The following is a 16,595-nucleotide window of genomic DNA, read 5'->3' as shown; positions in this document are numbered from 1 at the left end:
GTGGAGGCATTTTTGGAGGGTCAAGAAAAAGATTTTTTTTTTAAAGGAATTCGTAGTCTGGAGAAACGATGGTCCAAGTGTGTAGACTTGGAAGGAGATTACGTAGAAAAATAAATTATTTTATTAAACATTTTATGTGTCTTTCATACTGATTATCATTACTTTTGGATCACCCCTCGTATTAATTAAATTTTACGGTTTAAAAACGAATCGTTTATCGTTTTACTTGTTCAAAATTTAACTTGTACAAGAAGTAGCTTGCAAATAAAAGTTTAGGTAAGTAATGCACTTTATGTTAATCACCTATCAATTATTTTCGTCGTTATCAGTGCAGCACTAATAAGAGTGATAAGATTACAAGTACATAGAAGTATTTATTGACATAAGATCCGTCAAATTTCCCGCCATACTGATGACACTTGACGTATCGTAGTTAAACTTTATTTTTATACTGTAGGGTGACCATGTATTCAGTCGTTATTTGTTTTAGTTATGTTTTCACTTTTAATTAATTAAACAGTGAAGAAATAACGCGAGACCTCGCCCAATAAGTTTAATTTGGGCTAAACTTTAATATTTTTCCACTCCCGTTCACGGAATAAAAATCATCGTGTATAATACTCGATCCTCTATCAAGCCATCAAGACTGGCAATTCTGAACTATGCGTATATTTGTAAATGTGGATGAATAGCCTCTCTAAGTATTTACGGACCAATTCGATCGCAGAGAAAATAAGGTTGGGGTGAGAGAGAGTACATCAAATGGGCTGACAATGTTGTTATCTTTGCTCTTTGTTGAGAGTGAAAAAGTTAGCATAATGTTATCGTCCGTCAGTTGGTATTGGTAGCTTAGTAAAACCAGACCAGGGGGGTTACCATGACGTGCTAAAGCCGTTCAGTTTAGGTTGAGAGAGAGGGACGGAGCTATGGAACTGCTATAGCTTCGTCCCTTTCTCTCAACCTAAACTGAACGGCTTTAGCACGTCATGGTAACCCCCCAGAAATATATGACTACGCGCCATGTTGCGGAATTTCATTAGAACTATTTTCTTCATACTATTCTGAACTGTCACCGCATACATCAGAATAACAGCGCCCTCTTGACAACAGTCATATATTTCTGGCCCCGTAGCCGAATGGCATTTCTACGACGCGAAACGAAATCGAAAGTTAGTAGAAAAGTAGCCTGGCTCTGTCGCGCCAATACGCAAGAGCGATAGAGATAGATAGCTACCACAGAGAACCTCCTATAGAGTAGCAATCTTGTATATTTTGTTCGCGATACGAGGCACCAGTGCCAGGGGTGCGAGGAGCGGGCGGGGAATGTGTTAAGCGCGCTGTGATTGGCCGTTTCAAGGACGGCGGGCAGTCGCGCCAGATGAAAGGGACTGTCCCTCTACTGACGCGTAAGTGGCCAATGTAAGTTGACCTATGCCGGCTCTGAATAAATTATAAATATGTCTTTTATGTGGAATGTAATGACGTCTGTTTTTAAATTTGAGCTTCTTGTTACCTTTCCACACCATTTCACACTACAGGTGGACATCTTTAAGACATCAAAATACCCTTTTTCAATTTTTTTACTGCGAAAAACACGCGCTGCTTTCGGGTCTGTTACTTGGTCGCTACTGATCGGGCACGGCGAGCGCCCGCGCTTATATCAGTGCAAATACTAGGAAGGCTGGCGACCGCGAGTCGTCTTGTAATGGATGTCTATAGGGGTTGGTCTGTGATAGCTACGAAAGAGATATTATCGTGAGCGTTTTTGCATTCGGCTACGCACACTGGTCAGACTTTAAATACAATATAGTGAAAAACAGTTTATTTTTATAATTAATCGTATGGCGATGTATAGAAATAGGCAAAATAAAAAATATAAGGCAAATGGCTGTTGTGGTGACGGGTTAAGAATTTCACCACCCCCTTTTTTCCCGTGGGTGTCGTAGAAGTCGACTGTGGGATATGGGTTAAATTGTGGCGTAGGCGAGAGGCTGGCAACCTGTCACTGCAATGTCACAATTTGAATTTCTTTCAACTCCTTTTTGCCAAGAGTGGCACTGAAACTTAGTAGTTCATGTGCTCTGCCTACCCCTTTATGGGATACAGGCGTGATTTTATGTATGTATGTATAAGGCAAAATCTAAGTTTTGCAACCACCAAAAACAGTTTATTAAAAAATACTTACAATTGGCACAAAACGGCTCACGGAACGGCCAGCCCTTTGCGTACACGCAGGCCATGACTAAGTACTGGAACGAGGACACGATGAAGATCACTGTATTCTCCCAGCAGAGCACCACTTCCAACTCCGGGTTGCCTTCCACTTGGTGGAACCTGGGGAAATTGAATACAAAATGTTTTATTCGTAAGCGCACAGGCAACAAAAATATTTAAGAATGACATAGAAGAAAAAAGTGCTGGCGACTTCCAGCGCTGGTCTTCCGATAATACAATGAAGATATTTTTGAAATAGTATCATGTCGTTTATTTAAGACGTTCCCTGGCTTGATCTGATTCCAGTTAAGATTTTTTACTGTATAGAGAACTAGCTTTTGTCCGCGGCTTCGCTCGCGTTAGAAAGAGACAAAAAGTAGCCTGTGTCACTCTTCATCCCTTCAATTATCTCCACTTAAAAAATCACATCAATTCGTCGCTCCGTTTTGCCCTGAAAGACGGACAAACAAACAGACACACACACTTTCCCATTTATATTAGTATGGAGGATTAGTTTCATTAGTATGTAGGACCCGCATGGGTGTACGGTTATTTCTATTTATTTAAGTGCCGGAAAACCCCGTGTCTGTGCCAGGCGAAGATACATATCTATAATTATGAAAGAGATAGAAAAAATAGTTTTTAGAAGCACTTACCAGTCCTGTCCTCGTAGCAGGTACAGAGCGGCAAGTTGAAGAAGAAGAACCAGCGCTACCTACAAGAAAACAAAAAGTAATTACAGCATAAATATTGATAAGGATTCTTAAACGATGTACGGTAATTAATGGAAAACCTTCAAACCACCGACACCTTAAGAGACAAGCCATCGGACCATGTCGATGGCCTAGGCACCGGTCCCAAACACTCACTAACTATGGCGGCCATGCCTTAATACAGTGACTCTTGTGCTAAAAGAAAAAGCCGGAAGCATCAACAGCATCTAAAGAACAGTGGGGTTAGCATATGATTGCCGCGAGAGTATGTCGCCGCGAGATAGACTACCCGTCCTTATGATTTATGTCATTAATACAGTTAGAAGAAGACGTGTCATCTATAGGTGCGCCAAAGTTCGTATAAAATTGGTATATAGATTATTGGTAGTCCTAAAATGTTTCTCATACAATTTTACATTATAATGATCATTATTTATAACAATTTTATGCTAATAACTATCGTAACTTCGAATGACTTATGTTCATAATGTCATTCATCATAAATACATTTTATACTAATGTTAATGTTTATACAGCGCGTAAACCTAATAAGGGCGATAAATGAAACCAGGCATATAATTCAATATTGTTATCATTAATTAAGAGGTGTTTTTGAGTTACTCTTAATTTTAACCCCATAATGAATTTTTTAAAAATTACCCAGCAGCAATGTACTGTAAACGTGGTTGCGATGACAATCAGTGACAACTGTCAACGAGCGTTAGTGTGTTTCGTTACGTTGCGGGCCGCATTAATTTGTATGGATAAAACATTTATCTCAATTTTAAGTAAAAGTTATCTAATTACATTTCTTATGTCCTATACTCACCACCGTTAAGAGGTTCGCCCGTATTAGGTTTACACCCACCCTGTATACTTATTGATCATAATGTTTGCGAGTAATATAATTTATCGTTATATTATTGTTAACAGATCAGAAATCATATGTGACAGTCCGGTTAGGTGCGACGACGAGCGTAGCGAGGAGGAGCGTGTTAGGTTGACTGTGAGCAAACCAGAAACGACTTTTTAATGTAAATTGTATATGTCACTGTAAAGGCTCCATGCGCGCTTCCATAAATGGCACAAGTTTTTCATAGAATTTCCCCAAAACTTTTTTAATAATTTTATGATGAATGATTTTCTTAAGGCTGCTTTCAAAAAAAACGTCAAAAGAATGTAAAATTGATAGTTTTAGTCGGTGAAATACTACACTTTCCGTTATCCAATAGATTTATTTAATTCAAGTTCCAGTTAGAGCATCTTATTATCTTGATTTTTATAAGACTGGATTTTTGAAAACTAACTCACTAAATTAAAAATGAATTTTTCTCTAATGGACGTTTAGAAAAACGCACGTATAGAGCTGAATCAGTCGATCTTATTTGTAAAATTTGGGCAATTTTGAATATTAAAACGGGTAAATTTATAATTTGTATATCCTGTACCATAACCATTTCAGACTAGATTTTTATTTTAAGTTTTTGAAAAAGAGTAAACTAGCCTAAGGCGAATTCAATTTTTTTCAGAAATTACCTAAAATTAAGTGACAATTTCTTTGAAAATCTACATCACATCGAAGTAAGTTTTATACTAAATTAATCTGCAACGTTTACTTAAATTGCTGTTATGCCTTAGTGATTATAAATTGCTATTATTGATTTTTGCCAATTTTTTGAAAACGAGCCTTCACCGGTACAATTATTACCACTTTTGGACATTTTCTCATATTTTGTTAGACCAAGTAGAAAAAGTCCTATAATGTGATATATATTTATAAACTACTCGCAAAGCCCTTTAATTTGATACCACACACGGTATGATCGAGCGCTCGGCTGCGATTTCACTATTTTTAACACGAAAGCCCTCTTAAACACAAAATTATGAATGTTATTAAATATTTGTATAGAATTTATGATTAAAAATTTTCGGCTAAATGATTATTATGAACAGTGATAGTAGTACTATTGATAATAATGAAACAAAATTATGATAAGTAAAATTATGACGAATGATCATTCGGAGCACAAATCGGTATAAACAATAATTTTTAACCGACTTCAAAAAAGGAGGAGGTTCTCAATTCGACTGAATTTTTTTTTTTTTTTTTTTTTTTTTGTATGTATGTTACTCGATATCTCCGAGAATCGTGGACCGATTTTCAAAATTTTTTTTTTGATCGAACTGGTATAACCCCGAGATGGTCCCATTGGCACCAAGTCAGGGTCTGATGATGGGATCTTGGAGAAATCGAGGGAACTCTTCAAATGTTATAGGCACATGTAATGTTTTTAGTGTATTTTTAAAAGGTACACCAGTATTTACGCCTGACGGTAGTAATTTTATGTGGCTGAGCTGATGATGGAAGGTCAACTCCTCAATGGTTAGGAGTTAAAGGATAATTCTTTCACTACTGTACATATATTCGGACTGATACATATAATATCACTAGGAACCACTAAAAATCAACAAATAAATTAACTTTTTAACAAAAAATAAAACCGCCTTCAAAAATAAGCGCGTTACAAAACACGGAGAAACTAAAAAGCAAAAAATAATAAACCTTTGAATTCAGATTTCTTATCGTATTGCAATAATCTATACATCCAAATTATAAACAAATCAATTATTTTTGGAGTCGGTACCAGCCTATGTATGGTTGGGAGGGGCAAACAGACAATAGCAAGGCGACGAACAGGTCTGGTACCGACTACAAAAATAATTGATTTGTTTATAATTTGGATGTATAGATTATTGCAATACGATAAGAAATCTGAATTCAAAGGTTTATTATTTTTTGCTTTTTAGTTTCTCCGTGTTTTGTAACGCGCTTATTTTTGAAGGCGGTTTTATATAACAAATAATTTTATATGAGCCAATATGGACCCGTCATCTATCTCGCGGCGACATAATCTCGGGGCAATCATGTGCTAGGCCTACAGTTTCTTTAGCTACTTGGCGTTGTACATACCAGTGTTCAACACTCATTGACCCTCATTGGTCATACCTTAGCAATAAAGTGGACGTACCTGTGCGACTAGAGGCAGGATGCTAGATATAGCCACAAGCGACACGGGTGGAGAGCGTGGCGCTAGCACGGGGCCCGGCGCGGCGCGGCCGAGAGACAAAGCTAGGAGCGTTGTTAGCACCAGGTCGATGTAGAGGAACTGGTAGTTACCCAGGATCGAGAAGTACTAGAAAGAAACACAAAATTTAAGATTTGCCGGTTTACAGTCTGGAAGGCTATCGCTAATCTAAAATCGAAGAAAGGTTTAGTGATTGACAAATAAGAAGGTACGAATGCTCTGATCTTGAGCTGTGAATAATTAGATTTTTTACATTAGGATACAAATTTGAATAGGCGAGACGACTAAAAAAAACTAATTAGTCCGTCAGATTATCAAGAATTTTAGACACGTATTTTTTTCTTTTTTCTCGTAAACGAAAAATGAGGACGGTACAGTGCTGTTGAAGTTTCGCGTGACGTCACGCCTAGGTACAATTTTTACTTAGAAGTGACGTCACAAGCCCCCACTCTGGAACTTTGATACTCTATATCTTTGTATTTTTTCATTAATTCTCGCCGCACGTTCACAATGTAGTTTCGTTCTAGTTTAAAACTACGTACCCCCTAGATATATCTCGTATCATTGTAATTCAAAATGTGAGTTAAATGAGAGCGTAACTACGGTTGTGGAATTTATTTTCTTCGTATAAAGATAAAAAATAATGGATACTTACGTTGTATAAAATAAGAATAGAGAAGAACTGTATAAGCGAATAGAGAGCCATATATTTAAAGATTGCGAAGCTAGTGCTGAGCGCGCATCTGCCTTCCAGCGCTAATAATTTGACGCAGCGAATGTTCTGCTCTTGAGACGTGAAGGGAGCCGCCACTGTAACAAAAAAAAAACACAATTACTGTAGCAAAAAAAAAAACCACTGCAGGTAAGACACACAGGTAACTTCACGCCTGTCTCTGCTGTTCCATTACAAGTTGGATCGTCTGGTCGTGGCTGCACATTTTGACTATTTTTGACTCTCATCACTACATAAATACTACTATTGGTCAGTACCTGAGGCATCAGCTTCGGACAGTGAGACCCCGGCATGTGCACCCTTCAGCGCTCCACACTCGTCTTATTCCGTAACTACGTATCAACGACTCACTCTGCAGTTCCGTTAGCTGTTGGATCGTCTGGCCGCGTTCTAATATTCGTCCCAATTGTGAGTCCTATTTAAGGACTAAAAGAGTAACTTGAGTAATGTACCTGAGGCATCAGCTTCGGACAGTGAGATCCCGACGTGTGCGGCCTTGAGCGCTCCGCAGTCGTTGGCGCCGTCTCCACACATGCCCACGACTCGTCCTTCGCCCTGCAGCGCGGTTATAAGTTGCGTCTTCTGGTCGGGACCGAAACGGCCGAATACTATGCCTGGGTACGAAAATACGTAATTTGTTAGAATAGTTTTGACATTTTTGTATGGCCAGGCGTCCCTACACTACATCTACATCTAGAGTACTAACCTCTATTAAGTACGGTGGACATCATCTCCGGATAGTAATTCCGGATGACGGACCACGTCTTGCCTCCAAAGCCAGCACATAGATGTCGCTCGCGAGCTTCGGCGGTCCGCCTTCCCCAACCACCTGGTAACAAAAAACTATCGATAAGATAAACGAACTATTTGTGAGTGAGATTACTAAGGGCTATATTAGAATGAGTTAAAGAAGAATCATAAAGTAAAGTTTTTAAAAATAATATCTCTTTTTCTAACATACAGACATAAAACTTACTTCCATACACAGCGGCGGTCGGGTATCATCCGTCTGTTGATGGCCGACTGTGATAAGCACCAGCTTTTGGTGCGTTTGCACCATGAAGCACCCTCTAGCCACGGACATTGCTGTCATTATGTTGTCACCTGTAACCAAATTAAACGTAAGAAACTTACGAACATCACGGTTAGCATACGATAACCGCGAAAGTATGTCACCGCGAAATAGACTATCCGTCTTTATCACAGTTTTCAGACTATTCTGCATAACGAGAAAGCCGAGGAATGTCATGTCGCATTCAAGGCCCTTTCACTTGACGCGCGTCGATTCACATCTTGCGTTCTAACTTATCTCAGATTTCGTTCTTTATAACTGTTTTATATGTAACCATGATCTGCTTAACATTCGCTTCACGCAACTCCTTTATAACTTGTGTTGTCTCTGGCTTCAAGCTATTCTGCATAACGAGAAAGCCGAGGAAAGTCATGTCGCATTCAAGGCCCTCGTGCTTGACGTGTCGCATCGACTCATATCTTGCCCTCTTTATCTCAGACTAGCTTTTACCCGCGGCTTCGCCCGCGTAATAAAAGTATTCATTAAGATTTTCATTTGGATCCTTAGGTTTCTCTGTAGGTATATTTATCTGCGATTATTTCGATTGCACATAATATTCATATTCATATTCATATTTATTGATATTGCATATTTATACATTACACGTCAGAAACATAAACATTCATTATTACTAAGTACATAATTCTTATTACTCTAAGAATTAAATTATAAAATTTATAAATGTGTTCTATATAATTTAAATAATTTAAATACATTATCGCGCTAAATATTACATTTCAAGGAATTCATTGATGTCATAGAAGGCATTATCAATAAGCCATTTTTTTAATTTATTGTAAAATACATTATCATTGGATATAGCGGTTATTTGTTCGGGGATACAATTATAGATTTTAGGGCCAATAGCATAGGTCGTTTTGGTAGATTTGGTCAGTCTGAAGTTAGATGTTTCGAGTAAACCCCTGTTCCTGTTCCTTAAGCATCTCAAGTTACCGGCTCTGTGTGGGAATGTGTCAATGTGGGTTCTTACGAACTTTACAATGTTAAAAATATATTGCGATGGTAATGTCATAATACGTAATGATATAAATAGTTGTCGAGCTGGCGATCCAGAAGGCACGTTGGCTATTATTCTTACCGCTCGCTTCTGCAACACGAAGACACGACGCCAGTCAGCGGCGACCCCCCAAAATTCTAGACTGTAGTTTAGCACAGAATGAAAAAGGGCAAAATAACTATTCCGCACTTGTGCTTGAGGAAGAACAAAAGACAATCTTTTAAGTGCAAAACAGATGCCTGCCAACTTAGTGCATACTAATTGAATTTGGGTGTCCCATTTTAGCGATTGATCGAGTGTAACACCCAAAAATTTGGCAGAGTTGACTTGCGGGAGGATTGTGTTGTTAATGGTAACCACTAGCGGTCTTGGCGGTCTTCCTCCTAGGTTAAAGTGGAGAACCTGAGTTTTTGACACATTGAGGACGAGCCCATTAACAGAAAACCAATGTAGGAGTTTATGTACGTCACGGGTGATTGACGTCTCTAAGCTGTCTATGTTAGGAGCGGTTATTATGTCGCAAGCGTCGTCAGCAAAAACGTACATATTGCCGTCTACGGCGTCCGGTAAGTCATTTACTTGTAATAAAAAACATAGATTAGCCAAGGACGAACCCTGGGGACCCCAATGTCCACAGACCCACAGTCAGATTTTACCGATCCACTATTTATTACAACGGATTGCTGTCTTCCCTGTAAAAAATCGGTCATCAACTTTAAAACTGGGCCACGTAGACCGTGGTGCTCAAACTTTTTGATAAGGACGTTGTGATCGCAAAGGTCAAAAGCACGCGTCATGTCGCAGAGAACAATAGCTACATGTAAATGGTTTTCTTTAGCCTGCATTATATTATGCAATGTTTCGCGGATTATTGAGCCACATGAGCGATTTCTTCGGTAGGCAAATTGTTTTGCGTGTATTAACTGAAACTTTTCCAAAAAGTTATACAGCCGATTACTCACGCCCGCTTCGAACACTTTGGCCATAGTGGGAATTATACTTATTGGCCTATAGTTTTTCAACTCATCTTTCTGTCCTTTGCCCTTATAAACGGGAACGACTTTTACATTTTTAAGTATGGGTGGGTAAATGCCTACTTTTAATAATTGGTTAAAAATGTTTGTTAATTGAACTATGATTAATGGTAGTCCAACTTTGAGTAACATAGTTGAGGTGTCATATATATCACAGGTGTTTTTTGTAGCTATTTGCTGCGTTATGATTTTATACAACTCATCACAGGTAAACGTTGATAACCTAATGGAAACGGGGCTAGAGGTGCACGAATTATGTAATAATTCATTAGCCAGTTCCGGGCGAGCGATGGGTGCGTTTGCAGTACTTGCGGCGGATAAGAAAAATATATTAATATCGTTAGCTAACCGGTTCTGCGATGTGTATTGTTCGCCGCGGCTATCTCTTAATAAGTCCAGATTGCATTGCCGCTTGCTGGGGGCGCGTCCTGTGAAGGTGTTTACGATTTGCCAGAGAGTTTTTTGTTGATTACCGCTACTTTGTAACGTTTTAGTGTAGTATTCGCGTTGTGCGTGTGACAGAGATTGTTCAAATTTTATTGATTGTGATATTATTAGTTTCAATGTCTCATTACTATGGGGGTGTTTTTGAGTGATTTCGATTAACTGAACGAGAAGTTGTTTTTTCATTATTAAGTCGTTTGTGACCCAAGGACAGTTATATTTCTTATGTGTTTGTACAAGACTGTATGGAAAGCAGATACTGGCAGCATTGTTTAAAATATTTATAATAGATGTTAGAAGCTTGATTGGGTTGTTTTGAGCATTATGTTCTATTTTTTGCCAATCAACCGAATAAAGATAGTTTTTATATGACTCAAGTCTATGTTTTGAAAACTGGCGTTTATAGGTAGTGAAAGTGTTTGTGTGTTCGTGAGTGATGGTTAGTTTTTGTGCCCCGTGATCGGAAAGGTGAGTGTCTACTGATTGTGTTATGTACTGCAACTTTGTTAGGTTATTTATATAGATGTGGTCTAGACATGTACTCGATGAGCCAGCTATACGAGTGGGATACGTTACGATTTGTGTGAAATCAAAGGACGTGATCAAATCTACCAGAACGCGTTTTTGTGGCGTATCCGTCATGTAATCTACATTGAAGTCGCCCATCACAACCACCTGCTTGCTTTCCGATTCTAATTTATCAAAAAGTTTCTCGAATAATAGAATAAACCGTTCAAATGTAGTTAAATTAGATCGGTAAATACACACAACAATAAGGTTGTAATGCGGGACCTCAATTGCAGATATTTCTAGTACATGCTCTTCCGAGATATTGCATAAATCAGTTCTTTCAAGAAACTTAACATTATCCTTTACATATATTGCCGAGCCACCGTGCTCCATGGTTTGTCTACAGTAGCTACTAGCAAGTTGAAAGGTATTAAAAGCTATATGTTTGATTTCAGTAGATTTTAACCAATGTTCGGTTAAACATAAAATATCACACAAAAGTTCGTTACAAAGTAATATATCGATTTGTCTAGTTTTATTTGTGAGACTCCTTATATTTTGGTGACATATAACTAGTTGCTTACTATGCTTACGATTACAGTTGTAAGTGTTTAGTACATTATACGCGTTCCGCTTCGCAACGGTCTGGTCAGCATTTTGCCTATCTGCCCCGTCGGGTAGCGGGCCGGTTGTTGCTATCGCCGTGCACGCTGACGTCGTAGTAGTTTCGTCCCTTTTCTCCTTAGCGCGCACCGGTGATGAGCGCGGAGGCGGAAGCGGGAGGCGATGAGTGCGACAGTCCATCGTTGTGCTCGCCCCGCCCGTTGCGGGGACGCACGAGAAACCAACCCGATATGCGAACGCGCGGCGGCCATACCGTTGGCGAGTTGAAGCGGTCGAACAGTTGTTCGGGAATTCCGATAATAAATGATGCATGTCTAGTTGAATTTATAGTCCGTTTCTCGACATAAAAATCTGGGCAGTTAGCAATTTTGTTCAAAAATTTTCTAACATTGTCAACAGTAGTGTTGGGTTGAAATGACCAAGCCTGGAGGTATTTCATCCGCTCGACAGACTTCAACTCATCATCCTCATTTCCAACACCGACCATTATTTTGCGCTTCTGTCTGCGTTTTTTTCTTCCGCTTACCTCCGTCCAATCATTTTCTACTTGTGAGCATAGCTCGTCATTGTGCGGTGCCTCGGTGCTAATCAGTGGGGTTTTTTCCTCTGGTTTAGTGGCCCCAACGCTTGATGGCGTATTCGTCAGAGATCGTGATGTGTCGGGTGTCGAACACAGCGGTGGCGCTACGTCACTCAATTCACGAACTCCATCTACCCGCGATTGTCGCTTACCTGCAGCGCTGGATTTATTTTTCAAGGCAGCTACAGCGTTCAGACGCGCTTGGCGCGCAGGGCGCTGCAGCGCTTTCGGGGCTGGTGCTGCAGGAATTGTAGTCTCGCGGGTAGTCTTCGGCGTTGTATCAGTGTCTCCTCGATTTGGCTGGTTAATCACTTTCTCTTGCGATTTCAATAATTGATTTTGCGTAGTAATTGTTGCCTCCAGAGCACTCACTTTTTTAACGAGCATGGCCACTGTCTTTTGCAACTCGCGGATGGCACTTTCAAGTGTCTTTGACGACATTTTACCGACGTTAATAATTAAAATAAGTACAGCGTTTGAGTACGTGGGTTACCCGACCGAGGTTACCCAACCGAATATACATAAATACTTTTGCTTGCAATGATTGTAGAAATATTACACATCGACCACAGCGTAGGTAATTCTATATACGCTGGGGAAACCTTTATAAACATCCCACATAGCCCGTATTTCGACACTATGATCGGTGGGTAAAAAGTACTTTTTTCTATTATCCCTTAAAATTGTTTACATTTTGCTTATACTTATCGCAAACGTAATCTTCAAGCAAGCAAACAACGATCGTCTTAGAGCACATTGATTGTAAGAGACCGCCGACCGATTGTCCGTATCCCTCTAACGATACCCATATTATCCGTATCCGTATCCATATCGCTATCGCTATCCCTATCCATAGGGATAGCCCTATCCCTATCCGTTATCAAGATGTTCAATGATTTCTTATCAAGTGCTAAAATATAAAGTTTCATGGTTTTATCTTTTAAAATTAAGAAATCCCATACAAACTTTCAACCTCTTTTTCAACCCCTTCATCCCTTTTTTTCGAAATAAAAAGTAGCCTATGTTCTGTCTCAGGGTCTAAAGATTGTCTGTTCCAAATTTCATCAAAATCGGTTGCGTGGTTTAAGCGGGAAAGCGTAACAGACAGACAGACAGAGTTACTTTCGCATTTATAATATTAGTATAGTATAGTATAGTATAGTATAGTATAGTATAGTATAGTATAGTATAGTATATAGTATAGTATATTAGTATAGTATGGATTTGGTTCTCTATAGCTGTTTTATACACTTACCTGTAACCATGATCTGCTTAACATTCGCTTCATGCAACTCCTTAATGACTTGAGTAGTCTCTGGCTTCAAGCTATTCTGCATAACGAGAAAGCCGAGGAAGGTCATGTCGCACTCAAGGCCTTCCCGCTTGACGCGCTGAGCATCGACCCACTTCATCTTGCGGTCTAGCTTGCGGTACGCGAGACCGATCACTCGGAAGCCGTTGGAGGTGTAATCGTGGAGGACCGAGCTGAAGTTTTCTGGGAGGGATTCTGGGCTGCACATGCCGGCCACCTGGACAATGGTAAGATTTAGGTTAGCGAAAAAATGATCACTTATAGCAGATCGGTTTATAGAATGCTCGATTGAGAGAAGACTAGACAGTAACTGCGCACAGTAAATAAAGAACGCTCACACATTTGATCGAGCGCAATACATGAATTTGGCCTTGATTTCTCGCGCTCCGGCTGTCAAGTTGCCAAGGGGCTGAAAGCGTTTGTACATAGAAATATGTTAATTGATTATGTTCGCCTTAGGCAATGTAATTTTGTTGTCTCAACTTAGGAAACTGGACGTAATAGAAACAATATGTTATTTTGCTACTACTTATAAGCAGATATCTCGTATAAATCATTAACAGAGCAGCATGCTTCTGTTCATATTGTTAAGTTATTCAACGTTAGATGTGACAAACCTAAGCGTAATGGTAAATAAAATAGCTCACTTTCATGGAATCTAGGCTAAATGTAAACAACAAAACTAACCTTTTCCGGGGCCCCTTTAACGAAGTACACCATCTGCGGTTGTCCCAACACACGGGCGATGACGCCCATTGACTGCTGTGATGAAGAGAAGTGGAACCGCCGCAGCAGACCCACCTGCGAGTCAAGAATAAAAAGTCAGTTTTATCAAAGAAGATCGAGTATTATAGAGAATTACTGTCAAAGTAAAATGTGTAATCACAGTGCATAGACTGCCATCTCTCGACACAGGCTTAAAACTTTTGAACCTCAGTTTTGACAATTTGGTCCATATTCTTAGCTTGATATGTGTTAAAATGTCAAATATTAATATTATCGCCATCTAGCCGAGCGTCCCCCAAAGGTGTAATGTCATCTAGGCCACCGTACCTTTTTCTGTATGGTGTTGAGGTACGTTTTTTTCTTACACTTTATCTATCTATACGGAGTTACATTATGTCTTTGGTTTTATTGAACGGGCAAGGACCGGTCAGGGTGGCTAGCCGAATGGCACAATCGCTCACGAAACGAAGCGCTAGTAGATATCTATCTCTATCGCGCTTGCGTATTGGCGCGACAGAGCCAGCGGCGTATCGCTTTCGTTTGGCGTCGGAGAAATGCCATTCGGCTACGGGGCCTGGTGTCATCATCGAAAATTTTAGATCGGGTATTTCGTAAAGATTTGCTTACCAACGTTTTTGCTAGGTGAAATCAGTTCATTAAGCTTTTTAAGCCCTTCAAATTACGGGTAAACGCTTTTTGAATAAGGGATTAGTTAAACCCGTTAAACTTTCGTGAGACATATTCAAGTAATTAATTAATCTACGGTTGTATTTCACGTTATTATGTCGCAGCAATAGCGATATAATAACGTGAGTACAACCGTAGATTCATTAATTATAGGGATTAGTCTGTTCGGAAAGAGAAGAGTCGTGAACGGTCCAATACATTCCACAACTCTTCTGTTTCCGAACCGACTAGACCCTTTCGCTTAAGAGGCCTTATTCCTAAAGACGAGCGTTTTTTGCAAAATAGAACCTTTTTCATTCAAAATTATAAAGAAACTATAAATGATTATTAAAAAATGATAATGTTCCTAAAAGTACATATCTTAAGCTAGAAAGTCAATTGGTACTACTTTAAAATATGTCTTTTTATACTTCCGAAAAATCAGTTTTTTCGGAAGACGTTTTCAAATTTCGTAGTGGTATAGCTCGTTTAGAATCGTGATTGTGCTGTTAAGAATGTTATTTGGGGTAATAAATGATCACAATCCTATTTGTTATATCCTGTACGAGTTAGCTAATACATTGACATTTTAAGATTTACTTGAAATGGTGGATAAATAACCTTCCGTATCCTCCCCATTTTTTCGATAAAAAGAGGTTTACATTATGTAGTTTTCCTGCGATTCCTGCATTTTTTGTAACTCTTAAATAATATTATCCTAAACTAGAACTTCTTATTGACCTATAAGAAAAAAATCATACATATAAGACATACCTTTCTGTCAATAGATATGTTTTTAAAACACCTAAAATTCGAATAAAAGACACTGTGCTAATGCGAGCCCGCTCAGTCTGCGCCGAGCGCTCGAAGACAACGGACCTGCGTTTGATCGTCCGGCGCACCTAGCTTTCGTAAGCAGCTCGATAGTTCCGAGAAGTGCCGTAAACTGCGACTAAACAAATCTTGATCCTTTTTACACCTTATGCAATTTTAGCATTCGACATGCTTTTCATATGATTTTGGATTTTAAGTTATACGTGAAGTTTGTTGAGAGTTTGAATTATTATTATATTTTGGGACCAGGATGAGGTTCTGGTTCTCATGATGATGGAGTCAGGCAGGAGATGTTCAACAGAACTGCTATTCTACTTATCATAACTCCACCATGTTTGGGCTCATTAGATTTGGGCTGATGAGCACCATCGATCTAGATGAGGTCCAAGGTCTCATGATGGAGTCAGGAGGTGGTCAACAGAACTGCTATTCTCCTCATCATAACCCCATCATGTTTGGGCTCATTAGATTTGGGCTGACGAGCACCATCGAACTAGATGAGGTCCAAGGTCTCATGACGGGGTCAGGAGGTGGCCAACAGAACTGCTATTCTCCTCATCATAACCCCATCATGTTCGGGCTCATTAGATTTGGGCTGACGAGCACCATCGAACTAGATGAGGTCCAAGGTCTCATGATGGAGTCAGGAGGTGGTCAACAGAACTGCTATTCCCCTCATCATAACCCCATCATGTTTGGGCTCATTAGATTTGGGCTGACGAGCACCATCGAACTAGATGAGGTCCAGGGTCTCATGATGGAGACAGGAGGTGGTCAACAGAACTGCTATTCTCCTCATCATAACCCCATCATGTTTGGGCTCATTAGATTTGGGCTGACGAGCACCATCGAACTAGATGAGGTCCAAGGTCTCATGACGGGGTCAGGAGGTGGCCAACAGAACTGCTATTCTCCTCATCATAACCCCATCATGTTCGGGCTCATTAGATTTGGGCTGACGAGCACCATCGAACTAGATGAGGTCCAAGGTCTCATGATGGAGTCAGGAGGTGGTCAACAGAACTGCTA

At 39.7% G+C, this 16,595-nt stretch overlaps 1 protein-coding gene across 1 annotated transcript in view; it reads right to left on the bottom strand.

Moving 5' to 3' along the window:
• LOC125226118 (polyamine-transporting ATPase 13A3-like) overlaps nucleotides 1-16,595 on the bottom strand; it is a 37,819-nt gene that overhangs the window by 6,848 nt on the left and 14,376 nt on the right. Inside the window, 10 exon segments of the mRNA XM_048129986.1 lie at nucleotides 2,186-2,334; nucleotides 2,871-2,929; nucleotides 5,957-6,121; nucleotides 6,669-6,823; nucleotides 7,199-7,360; nucleotides 7,453-7,518; nucleotides 7,521-7,575; nucleotides 7,723-7,850; nucleotides 13,284-13,557; nucleotides 14,028-14,141. Of these exon segments, the coding sequence (XP_047985943.1) occupies nucleotides 2,186-2,334; nucleotides 2,871-2,929; nucleotides 5,957-6,121; nucleotides 6,669-6,823; nucleotides 7,199-7,360; nucleotides 7,453-7,518; nucleotides 7,521-7,575; nucleotides 7,723-7,850; nucleotides 13,284-13,557; nucleotides 14,028-14,141 (1,327 nt within the window).

The sequence above is a fragment of the Leguminivora glycinivorella genome, chromosome 5 (assembly GCF_023078275.1).
Source record: "Leguminivora glycinivorella isolate SPB_JAAS2020 chromosome 5, LegGlyc_1.1, whole genome shotgun sequence".
NCBI classification, from domain to species: domain Eukaryota; kingdom Metazoa; phylum Arthropoda; class Insecta; order Lepidoptera; family Tortricidae; genus Leguminivora; species Leguminivora glycinivorella.
This window is presented reverse-complemented; position numbering and strand designations above follow the sequence as displayed.